The sequence below is a fragment of the Eleginops maclovinus genome, chromosome 2, assembly GCF_036324505.1.
Source record: "Eleginops maclovinus isolate JMC-PN-2008 ecotype Puerto Natales chromosome 2, JC_Emac_rtc_rv5, whole genome shotgun sequence".
Lineage (NCBI taxonomy): Eukaryota > Metazoa > Chordata > Actinopteri > Perciformes > Eleginopidae > Eleginops > Eleginops maclovinus.
In genome coordinates this window covers 19,166,520-19,182,543 of record NC_086350.1, presented here as the reverse complement: position 1 = coordinate 19,182,543, position 16,024 = coordinate 19,166,520, and the positions used below count along the sequence as shown (strand labels likewise).

At 40.0% G+C, this 16,024-nt stretch overlaps 1 protein-coding gene across 1 annotated transcript in view; it reads right to left on the bottom strand.

Annotated features, from left to right (window-relative positions):
* The window catches only part of mical3a (microtubule associated monooxygenase, calponin and LIM domain containing 3a), a 63,081-nt gene that overhangs the window by 25,511 nt on the left and 21,546 nt on the right, over positions 1–16,024 (bottom strand). The window contains 18 exon segments of the mRNA XM_063909190.1: positions 304–502; positions 3,041–3,134; positions 4,020–4,114; positions 4,586–4,772; positions 5,199–5,306; positions 6,492–6,593; positions 7,439–7,552; positions 7,950–8,054; positions 8,181–8,294; positions 8,465–8,527; positions 8,940–9,050; positions 10,031–10,108; positions 10,426–10,527; positions 11,734–11,907; positions 12,033–12,095; positions 12,550–12,668; positions 12,835–13,031; positions 15,663–15,810. Of these exon segments, the coding sequence (XP_063765260.1) occupies positions 304–502; positions 3,041–3,134; positions 4,020–4,114; positions 4,586–4,772; positions 5,199–5,306; positions 6,492–6,593; positions 7,439–7,552; positions 7,950–8,054; positions 8,181–8,294; positions 8,465–8,527; positions 8,940–9,050; positions 10,031–10,108; positions 10,426–10,527; positions 11,734–11,907; positions 12,033–12,095; positions 12,550–12,668; positions 12,835–13,031; positions 15,663–15,810 (2,173 nt within the window).

The window sequence follows — 16,024 nt, the reverse complement described above, 5'->3', positions numbered from 1 at the left end:
TGGTTGCACAACCCAAAAAAACATCTTGACATCACAAAGTGGCCAAAATCTGATAAGCTAATTTTCCGTAATCAATTTATAGAAATGGATCAGGACTAAAAGTGAGAGAATCTTTTTAGTTTTTTAATTTTCAATTAGTTTTATTATCATGTGAATGTTAGATTTCACTCAAACGGTAGAAATGCACACAGGAGTAATGAGACTTGGTTTTGTTACTTTGCAGTAACATTCATCCTGGCAGGAGTAAGACATTTAACAACAGCACCGTTATAAGTGCATATGTCTTTACTGTCATGCTCTTACCTGGAGCCCAAGTCGTCAGCGTCTGTGCCCTTGTCCAGCACGCTGCTGAGGTTGTGTTCTGCCAGTGTCTCTTCAGGCACCTCCTCCAGCTCCTCCTCCCTCTGCAGGGAGAGCCGGTAGTTCTCCAGCTCGATGCGCTCTGGAGTTCCCCGTAGACGTTTCGCTAGGCTGGGCTCCTGCAGGCCGTTGACCTCCGGTGCTGGGGATGTCGATGGTGGAAATGGCAGGTGAAATGGTGACATTGAGGTGGGCAGCAGGTTGAAAGGTGAGAGGACAGAGGGAAGAAGAGCACAAAAAATGCAACCAAGAGTCAGACAGGTGCAATAATAGAGAAGAGAGGAGCAGAACGTAACCCTCTGCAGTGAGGAGCCATGCAGGGCTGATAAGAAGGGTGTTTAACTTCAACTGGGACCAAAACAAATCCTCTGTTTAACACTTTGTGAATACTATGTAAAACATTATGACTATGTTTGTGTGTGATCTTATGAGCCAAACAGCAATAAAACCACCCTCATCCAAAAAGAAACTAGTGCATTCCCACTCCCAATTTACCGCCTCTATGCCGAAGCAACTTTGTACTTTCAGGACAAACTGACAAGGACACACCAATTTAAGGTCTATAACTGAATTTATTGCATTAATTATAATCCTACAGAAAATATTATCAACAAACACAAGCAAGGTTTAACACTATAAAATAGTTCTACAGTTATAAGTACCTGGTGGTGCCTTGCCTTTTTCCCATCCTGAGAAGCAAATTTCAAAACTGTTGTTTTTCTTCTTCAAAATGTGTCTTTCAAATACACTTGATTACTTATTATTATGAATGGAATGGATCCAAATAAGTATTCAGACTTTCACTACGCTTCTTACTTTCTTAAAAAGAGATGAAATTGCTCTCCAATAAGGATGACATTTCAATCAGGCCTTAGGTAAATCCCAATTAAAAAATAATAGGTGTGACAATTAATGTGTCATACTCTAGCATGTTATTCTTTGAAGAGGAGGAAAATGGAGAAAAAGCTGTATTTTTTCCCTTTTTGTCCTCAAAACAAGGCAATGTGCTAATAAATCTTCGAAATACTTTGTAAACTCCCTGATTAGTTTCAATGTTATGGTTCACCTTTTCCATCAAACCAACCTGATATTAAAGCGACACAATACCGTTTATCTTAAATAATGAGAATTAGTTAAATAATGAGAATTATGTGTTTCATATTATAATACTATACTTGCTGCACAATGCAGCAGGCCTACACTCAGTTCCTTAGGTTCCATTTATTATAATTTTTTATCTTACCAGCATGTTCTGTTTAGTTCTCTCTGGTCTTTTTGAATATAATTAACAATAAGATGCAATTAATGTAGCAAAGATGCACTATATTAAGCAAACACAAGTGTGTCTAAGCAGCAATCTGTCGGGGAGATGGGGTGAGAGGGTTAGGGATGCAGGAGGAGAGGGAAGTGAAAATCAAAAAGAAAGCCAATCACAGACACTAATCCAAGCACTAGTAGAGCTCTCAGTTTTAAGGTGCTCTGATAGGATTGGGAAAGGTAAAGCTCACAAAGCACTGATACAGGCACTTCATCACAGTATGCTGAGTTTCAGTAAGAGGGATACTGTAGGTGCAAAACAGCTTACAGAGAGAAAGGAACACATCACAAAGCAGGCTCTAAGAGGAACACATCACAGAGGAGGAGGTAAAAGAAAGCAGTCACAGGCCACTTGAAGTTACAATCACAACAGAATTAAGCTTGACTTTTCATTAAAACACAGGCAGGCAAAAATCAGGGTGATGTAATAACCTTACACTGTACGAATGTAATTGTTATTAGGGTTGGGTGATATGAGGTAAATATTTGACTATTTGGGTTGACTACTCTAACAAAATATTTACACAAGACCTGGTTTTGATATATGATCATTAGTTATGTGGATCATTGTGGCAAGACAATAATCAGACAGCTATAACATCACCTTAGAGTAATGCAACCTTTAAAACCTGATAAGGCAACTCTATCAGATATTACAATACCAAAAATGTAAGACAATATGTAGTCTTATATCACAATAACAATACAGTATTGATATATCTCACCCAGCCCTAATTGCTATATGCCACATTTAAATTGTACAACTAATGTTGAGTAGTAAAGCTCGTACTGCAATGATAAAATCAGAACAGGAAGAGGGCTATCAATTTCGTTACATGTATTGCTGCCTTGAGAGCTGACCACAACTCTTATTTTAATTATCAAGCCAAGTAAAAATAAATAAATTGAAGCTGCACCATTCACTTCTGAGATTATGCTGCCAGAGAGGCTGCTTTACTGCCTCGACCAATCGCAAGTCATAAAATGGTAGCTAACGGAGACAGAAAGAATGCTGCATCTTCAGGAAAATCAATCGGAGACGAAGAATCACAAGATTTACACGAACACTCCGTCAGTGATTCAATATAGTCAGCTAAATCTACACAGTCCCACTGACATTAGTTGGCAAAGGAAAAGGGAGAAAGAGGAGAGTCATGCTAGAGGAGGTTGAGCAGAACATTGATGGAGAAACAGCAGAAGAGGTAGATGCAGTAGGTACACAGGAAGGGAGAGTCTAGGGGGTTGCGTGCCACCTGGTGGCAGGTCCAGGAGAGCGTGCGGCGGAGGTTACACAGCGAGACTCCCACGCCCTTGACCAGACGGTAAGGCGCAGCCACCGCAGCAAGAAAAGGAAGGGGGGTACCTGAGGGCTGGAGATCGGCCGAGGGGGATGCTGCTGCCATCGCCCTCCCTGGGGCATCCACAGTCGCTGTAGGAGTTTGGGGCGCCTGGTTCTCCTGCAAAGACAGATGACGTTAACCACAGATATGCCCCCTACTCAGAGATCACACAGAGGGCAATCTAATGCAACTATAAGAAGTTAGTTGGGTGGGTTGGGTTATTGTGTAGTCTTCTTTTTTTATCTAATATGCATGATCTTTTGGCTCCTAGTTTACTTTAGCCATCTCATTAGTACTTCATCCTATTTCCTTTTTTTGCATCCTCTCTTCTCTCACTTGAGTCTTTTCCTCTTCCCTAAGCTCAGCCCTTTTAAAAAGGGAGGGAGAGATGTTAGGGCAGAAAAATCCTTATTTGGGAAATAAGTGGTCCTTGTTTATTCGAGAGTCGCCATTAAACGACATCCCTTACTTGTTGCATGTGCAAAGCCTAATCACAGGTCACTGGGCTCGACACAAAATAAATCCTTCACACCCTGCACTATTTTGTTGTTTATTGAATTTATATCTCTTTTTTTATATATTATTTTCGGTCATAAATGAGCATTTCTGTGTCTGAAATGACTATCTTTATAAAAATAACAATTGGTCATTTATCTTTTTAGACCTAACTTAAAATGTGTTAAACAATAGGAGAATGATGCAGTGGAGGAATAGACAATAACTTAATAGTGATAATGACTATCAGCCAGGAGAAAGACATACTTAATTTAAACAATTAAATATGGTCTGTTATTGTCATAAAAAAGTAAGCAACAATGATGTTTAATAAAAGGTTATGCAGAAGAAAGTCAATCACAACAGCTTTTCCCTTTCTAACACTTCCCTGCCATACACATGTTCCCCTACCAGGCAGTGCATTTTGAACATAAACAATTCATGTATTCATTATCATGCCATTCCTGATTCCCACCAGTATTGTAACCAGTACACAGAAACAGGTACCTTAGCAGTGATTGGAGTAGGCGGGGGGGCAGGCCTCTTTCTCTGAGCATAGCCAGACAGACGGTAACAGAAGTGGGGCTTGCAGTAAAATTTCCCTGCAGGATAACAGGAGACAGACAGCACAAAAACAAATAAATTCATTAAATAAATACATATAAATAAGCAGCATATTCTCTATTTTTCACCTCAAAGAGTCCATCGGATGTGTTTCTTCTGCAGAAATAGACTGTTTGTTTGTTTGAATAAAAAGATCTTCCTTACTGTCTGAGCTCTGACGTGCGTGGGTTTTAGTCCCACGGTTTACTCTGAAAAACAGTTACTGTCTCGCAACAAACAATCTGCTGACTGTGAGCATAACAGACACCTCACAGAGAGGAAAAATATGTAATTATGAGACTGCACGGCTGTGGGGTCAATGTAAGGTAATGTAAGATAAGTTACATGTCTCTAAAGATAAGACTTGCAAGTTAAAAGCAATGTGGAATCTGTTGTATCATAAGATAGTTCGGGTTGGATTGAGATTTAGTTTTATTTCTGGTCTTGCAATGTGTAGGATTGAGTCTTACCATCCTCCACATCAAATGCGTAGGAAGACAGTCGTAGTGTTGTGTTGCAGTATTCGCACTTGAAGCAGCTCCGATGGAAGAACTTCCCCTCTGCACTCAGCCTCTCCATCACGTACACACGCTTTCTACAGAAGAAGCACACATCGCTGCCACCGATGTTGACGGGGAATTCTTTTCTCAAAGAGCCCTGTGGAAGGATAGGTTGAAGATTGATTAGGTTTTTGAGGAGAGGAGAGAAGAGGAGAAGAGGAGAGGAGGAGAGGAGGAGAGGAGGAGAGGAGGCTTAAATACATCAAAGATTTAGGCGACATCACACACCAGGCCACTGTCGATATATGCTGGTTAAAGTGCTACATCCTACCCGAAGGACAACAACACACAACAGTGCAAGTCAACGGTTATATGTCAGTAGGAATGGGGATCTCTGATCATTGTGCAAATGTACAAACACAACAGTATCCCGAAAAGTACTTTAATTGTAGAGCAAACACACAGCTAAAGGGAGATGGAGTTACATTGTGACAGGAAAACTAACATATGAACAACACTCTCTGGCAACAAGGCTTTCATCTGTGCAGCCACATGCCTTCTACACCCCTTGCAGCGTGCTTACCAAATCCTTTTTTTCAGGTAGAAGCTTAGGATCTTCCTGAGACTGAAGCTGATTGGCTATCTGATCAGCCAATGAGCTAACTCCGCCTGTGTACATCCTTACATAGCGCTATCAACATCATTAAGGGAGGAAAAAAGACACACAGGTGGAAAAACATTAGAAAATGATAGATGAATAGAAAAACACATAATATGAAAAACAAATGGAGGAAGTGGGATGAGGGATCTTAATCACAGAAAGTGTTCACAAGCATTGGGTGTGAAAGGACATTTTAGACATGACAAGGCAATGCTTCCATGCTTGATCAGGAGCTTAGATGTGACAGTAGCTCCACCTAACTGCAAAACCAGATATAGCTCAAATAGCTATAAACAGTTTCACTGTAGATTTAGTTTCCAGACAAAGACCATTATTGGATTTAATATATCAGAAAAAGATCCAAAATCCCAGTATTTTTACAACAGAAGTGGACCATCACTGATCATTAACACTATTACAGCATACGCTCTCACACACCCACAAAAAAGCAGTCATGCATGTTTTATTCACATGCACACACAGAGAGGCCCTCACGCTGTACTGTTGCATAATTCATCGAACAATAAATACAAATAAAAGAAAATGCTGCAAAAGACCATTCAAAGTGGTTTGTTTTTATCCATTATTTGTTTAAATCCTAAATTAATCAACATAAGGATTAGGTTTACATCCATTAAAACTCAACAAAAGACATTTCATCCTATACAGGGGAAGAATTGAGGTCAGCATGTACTATGAGGCAAAACTAAGCCCTGCAAACTGTTAGAGGATAAGATTTGACTAGCTTTGCAGTCCTACTGCATTGCAAAAATGTGTACCCCGCCACATTTGGAACTGTTCTTGTCTACATGGGAATTAAACACGATGAGAAGTTTTTGCTGCCAAGCTGCTCTTTTAATCTAAAACAACTAATAGGGAGTCCCGTGGCAAAATAACTAGCAGAGGAAATTATAATTAAGTTCAAACACTCGTCAGATAAATATATTTTGATATCTGTCCAGATAGACACAGTCATTAAAAGGACTGATTAGTCACTGCATACTTATCACAACAACCACAGAAAACAATTATCAAGTTGCAAATGAGTTCCTTAATACCACAACAAGCAGCAAGCTATTCGCAGTAAGTCTCAGATGAGCTTACGTTGTGTTAAGCAACTTTTGTAACTAGGTGACATAATACATATTCATGAAAAACAGGTGCAGTGCCGTTAGCGTTGCCACACACCATTCCTCGCAGGCGTGAAACCACTACCTCTCTCAGAGTGTCAGAGGTGGAGGGGGGAGAACCAGGGGGAGACTGTGATCGAGCCAGGTGCCATTGTTCCATTACAAAACGGGAGGGCTTTTTCTTAGGCTCCACAAAAAGGAGGCAGAGAGGAAAGTGTTTAATTTTGAGTTTTTATTTTTATTGAACAATTATATATATTATATGAACTAATGTTTATCATGGTTTCTGAAACAAAAATGTCAATATGCTTTATTAATCAAAATGAGTTTGGAGAGCAGCTTGTTGGTATGCTTTATTCCTTTATGCTAACACAATGATGAGTTTAGCTGTTTTCTATCCTTTGTAACTTCCATTTTCTTACATTACTCCTTAACTTTTCATCTTGTTTCGATAACAATATTTATCTGGCTGTGAAAATAGAAAAAACAACCTCACTTGAACTTGACTGAAAAATTAAAATGAGTTTTGTATTTTCCGTTAGCCGTCAAGTCATTCCCTAGTGTTCTACGCTAACGTGTGAGCATGAATTGCTGAGTAGGTGTAGGCCCCTAGCAAAGAAACATCAATAATAAACCTTCAGCTGTTAAAAGTTGAACAGCCATATCTTTCAGGAAAAGGTTTGTAGATGTTTCTGTGGTCAAGGTTAGTCCCGCAAGTCTCCCAGTGTCTATTTACTACATAAACAGATACTCTTTTTGTTTACGATCAATGTTATCCCTAATAAACACATTTATTTTCACTCTAATTTGAGTTTTTTTGCTTTCATAAGTTCTTATTTGAATGCTACACTATAGTATTCACTAGTTTAGACTACTGATTTGAACTGACCTGCTAAACTGTGACAACCTATTTGGAAAACATAGATAATTATAGTGTCTACTCTTAAAAGGTTAAGTTGACCAGCAGGGCAGGCCTCCCAAAATATGTAACATATAAATATTAATACTCAGCTTTCTGTGGTAAATTGTCACCTTTGGTTGGGCTGGCTTGCCCTCAAACTGAGAGGCAAGTCGCTCAGCCCTCTCCTGAATACTAAGCACATATAAGGGCATTTCATCATCTGTTTGCAGAGGCCTTGCTTGCTCCTGCAGAAAAACAGATAGTTCAATCAAAAAAGGGATTATAGTGAGGAACACTTCAGTTATTCTTTGCCTTTTTAGTAGTTTTCAAAAACAACCTCCTTTACAAAACAGCTTGTTATTGAGAGGAAAGTCACTGATGGTTTGTAAGCCATTGTTTTCATATTTCCAGCAGTCGCTCTTTAATTGAAGCAGAAATGTAAGCTGTGTGCATAAACGATGAAAGCAATGCCCTGCAGTTAGTGAAGATACCTAGCAGCAATTCCTAGCAAAAAATCTAAATAAGAAAAAGTATAAACATGGACTGAAGAAAATTAAAGGAGTTTGGGTTAGGTATTTTTCTCGAAAGAAAAAACCCTCCATACTGATGTTTGTTAGTGAGTCCACATCACCAAAACCTAACCTTTCTGGAAGATTCAGGGGAGGAAAGTGGTGAACCAGGACTGTCAGTCAGGCCGCCGGACAAGTGCCACTGCTCTATAAAGAAACGGGACGGCTTTTTCTTAGGCTCCCGGGGGAAAAAGGAATGGTTGATGGAATTAGACTTAGGAAGATGTGCACACGTACACCCTTTACATACAGAAAGGTTCCCAAAAAACATGATGGCACTTTGAAAGCCATGCACAGTGTTCACCTTTGGAGGCCTGTCAGATTTGCCCTTAAACCTGGAGATTAGGCGGTCAGCCCTCTCCTGTATACCAGGTATGTGAATGGGCTTTGGCTCAGTCAGGTGCGGCAGCTTCCCTTCCTGTCAAGATAGCTCTAGTGAGACTTGATAGTGATTTGGGGTGTAGCTAAGGGTCTGATATTTTTAAAACACATTTTGTTAAAAAAAGAAAACCTTGATTTGGAATCAATAAATAAAAGAAATTTAAAAAAAGCTGAACACAAATCCATGCAATCACTCGTTTACTCTACCCCATAATTCAGAGGCATCTCGTAGTATTCGAGCGTCTCTTCTTCCGGGCTTTTACGCAAATGCTTGAAGGCAGAAATGAGCAGATACTGTATCAACACTTGGGTTTTCATCGGGCTTAAACAGAGATTTACTTAAAGTTGAGAAAAGCTTGCTGTGCGGAATTATTGACAGTGTCTGACAATAAGTTAAAACTACCCAAGGTCCCCTGAGTCGACAATTATTTACTAGCTTCCACATCCAAACAACATGCCCTTCGGCATGAAAACAAGCAGCTCCGCTGACACCACCACCTACTCACAGGGGAGATAATAAGACTGAAACCTCTCTAGGAAGTGCATTTGAGGAAACGCAGCTTTTAGTTTTATTAATGCTAAACACTAGAGATCAAATCAGGGGATTTGGGGTTATGGTAAATGGTTTTGCAGTGGATTTGAGGCAGAAATAGACAGACAGACACAGCAGGCTGTTTGTCACCTCTGAGTGAAGAGAGAGCGAAGAAGTGGAGGAGGAAGAAGGAAGCAGAATGGTTTTCTTTGGGCAGCTCCGAGAGCCCGAGCTGGACACTTGGTCTGCACCACTTCTGGCCTTGAGAAATGAGGGACAGGAACAGCAGATTCAGCAGAACATGATGAGAATGAGGATGAGAGTGATACCGCCAAAACTAAATATGCTTCACACTTCTTATTGTTCTAGGTCACAGTAGGCTCATAAATCGTATTGCTTTTAAAAGCTTGTAAAACTCAGAGGTAAAATTACATGATAAGATATTTGCGTCAGCACAAATTTAGCAATCCATTTGGTTAATAGAATTAGTAAGGGGTCCCACTTAGGTTCACTTACACCCAAGGTAGCTTTAATAATGCTGGACACACATAAATTAAAACAGACCACCCACACATTGTACTTAGCAGAATAAACATAGTCCAATGGATGTCAGTAAGAACTTTCGACAAGGGGGAATTATTCACAGCACAGGTGAATAATTTAAAGTTTATAGTCTAGTGTTTAAGTGTTTAAGGATTAAGAAGATTATTCCAGTCTTTACAATTGACTCAGAGCTAATTTACTCTGCAGCTAGAGAATTACCATGCAATGAGAAGATATTTAAGAACAGCAGTGAATTAAAATCCCTTTAAAGAGGAGAGTTTGAAGCTTCAAATCACTGTCTGTGAGGTGAATGCATAATCTAGTGACGAGACCAAAAAATACAACTTTCTCAGCATCAGCAGGAGAAAAGTGGTGCTGGCAGTCTACTGTGCTGACTCTGAGTAATCGCATGAGAGAGCAGTAAAGCAGGATGACAACCAGACAGGCCTGCTGGCTACGGCCTTCTACTGAGGGTGGAGGAGTGGATATACAGTGGATCGTATTTCTCAGTAAACAACATTTATACCAACCAGTTGGGTTGGTGTGTAACAAAAAAACAAACTTAATTCTATCTACTTCCATTTGCTTCTGGATAGGAAGGCCAATCCTTTTTCATTTAAAAGGGGATTTACTTAGACCTAATGGGATGTGGAAGGAGTTGGAGGACTACCAGGGTAGCTAAGCTAAGCTAACCGTACCTGCTCCCCTCTGTTGGGCGGACCCTTGATCATTTCTTTGTAGCGAATGCTCAGCTGCTCCTGCTGCTGAGTGCGTTTCTGAACCAGGACATGAGAAGCAACGATAAAACCATGAAGCTCACAAACTTTGCTCACTTTTGTGTATCTCTCACGCACAAAAACACACATATACAGCTATTGAATGGTTAAAAACACTAAACCACACGTAAAAGAGCTACAGAGGTTATCCCTACAAATCTCAAATCTGCACACTATCTACGGAGAAAGGGAAGCTCGGACTAACAGGCCAGCACAAAGCAGCTTGTCCCACTATGACACACCACAGGGACATATGGTTAGAAGGTCAGTCTAGTGGTTAGTCTCTATGGTATCGAGAGGGGGCGTTTCTACTCTACCTTTCTCCATGCTGGGACAGGCGCCAGGCGCACTGGCTCATTCACGGGGGATTGGGGTGGGCTAGGGGGCAGAAGTTGGTCCAGATTGGGCAGAGAGTCCCCCTTTGAGGTCAGATAATGATGAGTGACAGCGAGTGGGACCAGTGAGAGGCCCAGAATAACCATGCAAGGCATCATGAAAGGGTCCATGACGGGAGGAGGAAACCAGGAGAGAGAAAAACAGAAAGAAGGATGTGAATCATGGGCAGATGGAGTCACAGAAGTTGGAGAGAAAAAAGTGTTCACAACCAATGAGGAAATGACAGAGTCATGAGAAGATCATGCTGAGAGAGTAAGGGGGTATTTATAACACTGTACACAGTAAATACCATGCAGAATGTACATCAAAATAGATGAAAAAGAGGAAATACACAGATTTGTGAATAAACAGCAACTGCTCCAGTATTCAGCCTTTACAAATATGTGAAGTCTTACCCACTGAGCTTCAATATTTGATACTTTGAAAAAGGTATATGAAACATTTTGCATTAAAATGTTAAAAATGACAAGGAATGTCATATGTATTTGGAGTTGTCTCTTAGAGTCTTTCCAGATTTCCCACCTAAAGAAATCCTTAATTTTAATCAAGTAAACTGATAAGATCTTTTATTTGCCTATATAGTGGCAACACATTCCCTACAAGCTGTCTAAATGTAGATGTTTAATGTGGCATCTACTCTACGATGCCACCAAACTCTGGCATTTTGTTGAAGTAGATGACCTTTACGGAGTTTAAGTTTGGTACAAATGTAATCATAGGTATTTCATTGATGAATTTAACTTCCTCTAACCAAAGCAATACACAAAAAAGCTTTTATATTTAAAACAAAACATCAAATCCAAGCTATTTCAATACATACATTAACAAGACATTTTCTCAACAGTGGAGAGTTTCTTTCTCTCCATCAACAATACTCTCTAGTGTTCCCTTTAGCCCACTCCTCCCTCCCACTCTCAGTGGCAAGCCAACCAAAGCTCTGTAAACCGATTCACCCGAGCTATCCCGGCCCAGTCAGCATTTCGAGGCCGCCTACATGACCCAGGAACAATACCAAGCCTGACCATTCTGGAGCTCCTCTCATTAATACAGTGGCCTACAGCTCTTGAATCATGAGACCAGAGGCCCTGTCACACAGCGAGAAGTCTACATGTTCATGAAAAATGTCATTGTAGGGGAAAAACACCCACAATGATATAGAAAAGTGTGAGTGCATATTTGTTGTTGCCAGCTGTAACATCACAAAATGAGCCACGTGATTTCGCCCATACCTGTCGTTTGAGTCCTGAAGGCTGTGGTGCGTTCTCCTCAAACTTGGCAAGCAGCTGGGTGGCCATGACTTTGACTTTGTTGTGGTTCCCTGTAGCGCAGGAGTCCATTTTTCTCTCCGTCAAGACAGCTGGGACTGATGGCCTGTCGTCGCGACCGGACCTGGATACTTCCTCCTGTGAGAAAGTAGAAAAGCTTTTTGCTGACCGTCTAGTGGGATTAACTATAATGTTTTTGGTCAGATGGTCTGCTCCAACAAAAATCACAATCTCTGAGATGCGTTGTTGTCAGAAGCACTTACGTCTTCAGACTGGCTGGTTTTCCTTCTCTTCCCCAAAACATCCACATCCTTCTCCTTTTTGTCCTGTTGATGACACGTCATGAGTTATTTTTTACTCCATACTACAACAATAAAATGATGAGTTTTTGATTTTTAAAGGTCAAATCAAGGGTTGCTTACAGGCATGTCTTCATTAATCACATACAACATAACCGCATTATCAAAAATGGCCTAAGAGAAATGTATATTCTCTTCGATTGCAGGTGTGGAGGTCCCAGGACCCTAGTTTGTATGCAGTGTGAAACTCAACATTTTTTTCATCAATTATTGAAATAATGTCATAAAGATAAAAATGTAAGCAACATTTTGACATATTTTAAGGGGTTTTGTTGCTTGCTTGCTTGTTCTTAAATGTACTGTTTTTTCAAAACTGTGAATGTAATCTGGGAATAAATACATTTATCTCAAAACATAATTTAGATTGCAGTTAAGTTGCATGGGAACATCATTTGGATGAAGGTTGTTCTCAGAAACTGACCTTGGGATTTCGTTTTCTGGATATGGCTATGCTCTGACCAAGTTTGCTAAGGAAGGAGATGGGGGACTTGGTGCTGGATATCAGTGAAGCCTTCTCCTCAGGACTCAAGTTGTGGTTATCTGAACAGAAATCCACAACGAAAAAACATTAAGAGCTTCAAATCCTGTCAGTACTATGTGTAATTACATGTTCAAAGCCTGTCAGAAGATGAAACATATGTAATAACAGACACGTCCCAGACCCAGAATACAGAAGCAGTCACTGCACTGTATTGCCTGCTCTCACCTCCGGGTGGCACTGTGTCCTTAAACATCTCATAGAACTGGCTGAGATACATGACCATGGAGAGTTTGTCTGGCTCCACCACAGAGGACATCTCTTTGCCAGTCATGCAGGGCGAGATGCCGAATTCCCTCTCCGCCACGTCGAAACCCAACTGGTTGTTCTTTTCCTGGTCCCGCTCGTCCAGGGAATCAAAGTCACTGAGGATAGGAAGAAGAGACAAAAATTGAAAATTAGAAGGTATGGGAAAGCGAACGCAATCATGCATACATGCATTAAGAAAAGCTAGTCATAAACCAATAAGTATTAGTTTTTAAATAAGTGTTAAATCTCTGTAAATGTAACACAAACAAGCTTCATTAATCACAGCGGAATAGGATTTGTGGTGCCATCTCAAGAACATTACATTTATATTTAGTTTTAGTTCTGTGCAAGAGATAACAGAGAATGGAAATATGTGATATTTTCATGGCTGTAACTCGCACTTTTTCTAATTGAAAAAAAAGTCCATCCCATTTTAAGTCCAAAATGGTGAATATCTGATCTTGTCCATCCAAATCCAAAATATATATAGTTAAATATGATATGAAATAGATAAAACAAGGGCATCTCCATATTTGAGAGACTTAAAACAGTCCTGTCTTGACAAAACATAAATCAACAATTAATGAATTGTAAAATGACTCAAGATTTTTTAACTGCAGCTCTAGATATTTGCTTTAGAATTCTCCATTGACTGCCATACTAAAACCTGACCTACAATACTTATATTGTGCTTGAAAAGCTGAATATATTTGGACAATATATAATGTCTTAGAATATTTTTATAACGTGAAAAAAGAGCAATTAATGTTTACTTTTGGCAAACTATAGTGTGATTCTTTTCTCCCATTGAGGGAAGCAGCAACAAGCTGTTAGCAGAACATTACCATTGTGTCAGGACAAATGTGTTAACACCATATTTACAAATCCAACAAACATAAAGGCAAATTATCATTAATTATTTATTTGACTATGTAAGTGCAATATTCCCTCATCATTGAGCCCTGCATTGCGGATAGCACCTCCTGAGAGATCTATCTGGATTTTTGGCTGCTAAATGCTCCACTCTGCTTATCGCTAACTATGCCTGAGAGGTTATGGTTGGTTGTTTCTGTAAACATCTGCCTGGTGTGGATGGAAAGAAACAATGCTATGCGCGTGAGACTCAAACAAAGCAGCTATTTGGAATACAACAACACTGAGCTGACTTTTGAGCTCCATAGAGTTGAGAAAAATTGCAGAAATCCTGTGGTAAGCCACTGTGAGCTCCCCATTATACATTGCACACATTTGATACATTATAAATACAAATAAATATAATTGCAGCTTTTTATTTTTTTAATATATCCGAAAGATCTTGATTGTTGTTTTTTTAGTTGGAAATGAAAGTTTGCTTACAATTTCTTTAAAATAGCTTACGATTCATGATCATCTTGCACACCAAAGCAATAAACGAAAGTATCAAATGTGTGTCTCAGTTAGTGATGAAGCAGCAAAGCTAGGGATGAGGCAGCAAATCCATATTTTCCTCCAAAGCAGCTTTAAATTTAAATTAACTGACACTGAGCCCGCATTACAAACTAATCAGGAAGCATTTCTGACAACAGGATACTGTCCATGTTGTGGAAAGCATTACTGTAAATGTCATTATACTGCAGTTCAAAATACCATTAAGCTGAGTCATCAATACATCTGCACTGCACATAGAGTAGAGTCCATTTAAAAGCATTAAAACCTCACAGCAGGCACAGAAATAACTCCACTAAATCCCTCTTTACCGTCCATCTTCTACATGTGTACACGTGAATGCATTTTCCCCAAGGTAGCTCCACACATCATCACCCCCCCACCTCCTCTCCTCCTCCCATCCTCTGGCCTATCAAAGGCAGCAGAGCACAACTGCTGTACTACTTGGTAAAGGTCAAGCAGGACACAGACACTAATAGCTTCTAATGTTAATAGCCACATAACCTCTACAGGGTAATAAACTACATTAGGCAATGCGGATGGAGACTGTGTTGTTTGTTGTGTGTGTTGTTAGTGTTTCTGTGTGTGGGAGGGAAAGTCGGGACATGAGGTCTTAAGTGACCCAAGAGGCCATAATGACTCTTAGCTGTCACCTCATTTACAGTGATGCACAACTCAAAACCAAGGTCCCAAACATACAATAAACATTATTTGTAACCAATAAACACACTTAAACAGAGCAGGGCGGTCATTCCAGGCACTCCAGCAGTTTTAACCCTTTGATTCTTTCCATTGAGGTATATTCTTGGCAGAGGCTTCCAGATGTTTTGTTGCAAAACTAATTTGCCATCTGTATCAACCTGTGCTCTTTATGGTGTGGTTTGCGAATGCTGAGTTTCATATGAAGTCATGCGAGGCAAAATCGCACCTAATAAAGCAAATATGAGAAAGAAATTCGTCACACTTTGCTGCAAAAGCCTATCAGCGTTTCAGATAATCCTAACATCCTGATGTTGCTGGATCAGAAATAGGGGGAACAGTTATTGTGTGGGCTCCTGTCATCAATTATAAACACCTTAAATGCCAGTGAGTTTATATATTTACAATGGATGTGAATATATCTGTAAGAACAATAATTTGACAGCCATATTTATGCCTTATTATGAAGACTTTAGTGTGAGTATTCATTGAGCTGCTATAATGATAGCATAGCCATGAGTGATCCAGACAAAAGTCTGTTTGCTTGTTGTCTTGCAAACAGATATGACAGAGAATAAGTTCAGATTGTCCATGTTTTGTACATATTTCTTTCAGATACTCACATGAGGTCCGGTCTGTATCTGTCAATGAGGGCGCACAGAGCCAAACCGCTCTTCCAAGACATCGTAAGGTCCGTTACATTAACATTCCTGTATCCCTCCGTTTGTCTCTGGCACCAGTTCAGCAGCTTACTGGATCTAGCTATGGATTCTGGTTTGGCAGAAAGAAAAATTGTAAGGCTAAATGATAAAGCAGCAGGTTGAACGTGGAAAGAAATATAAACTGTTTCTAGGCAGCACTGCATATTTATTGCTGGCCAATCTCATGGCCTTGGTCAGGCAAGGCTGAGCAAAGGATCATAAAGTGTTGTCATCCATGGCGTCATCATCCATGTTAGTACCAGTTTAAACCAGCCAATGAGGAA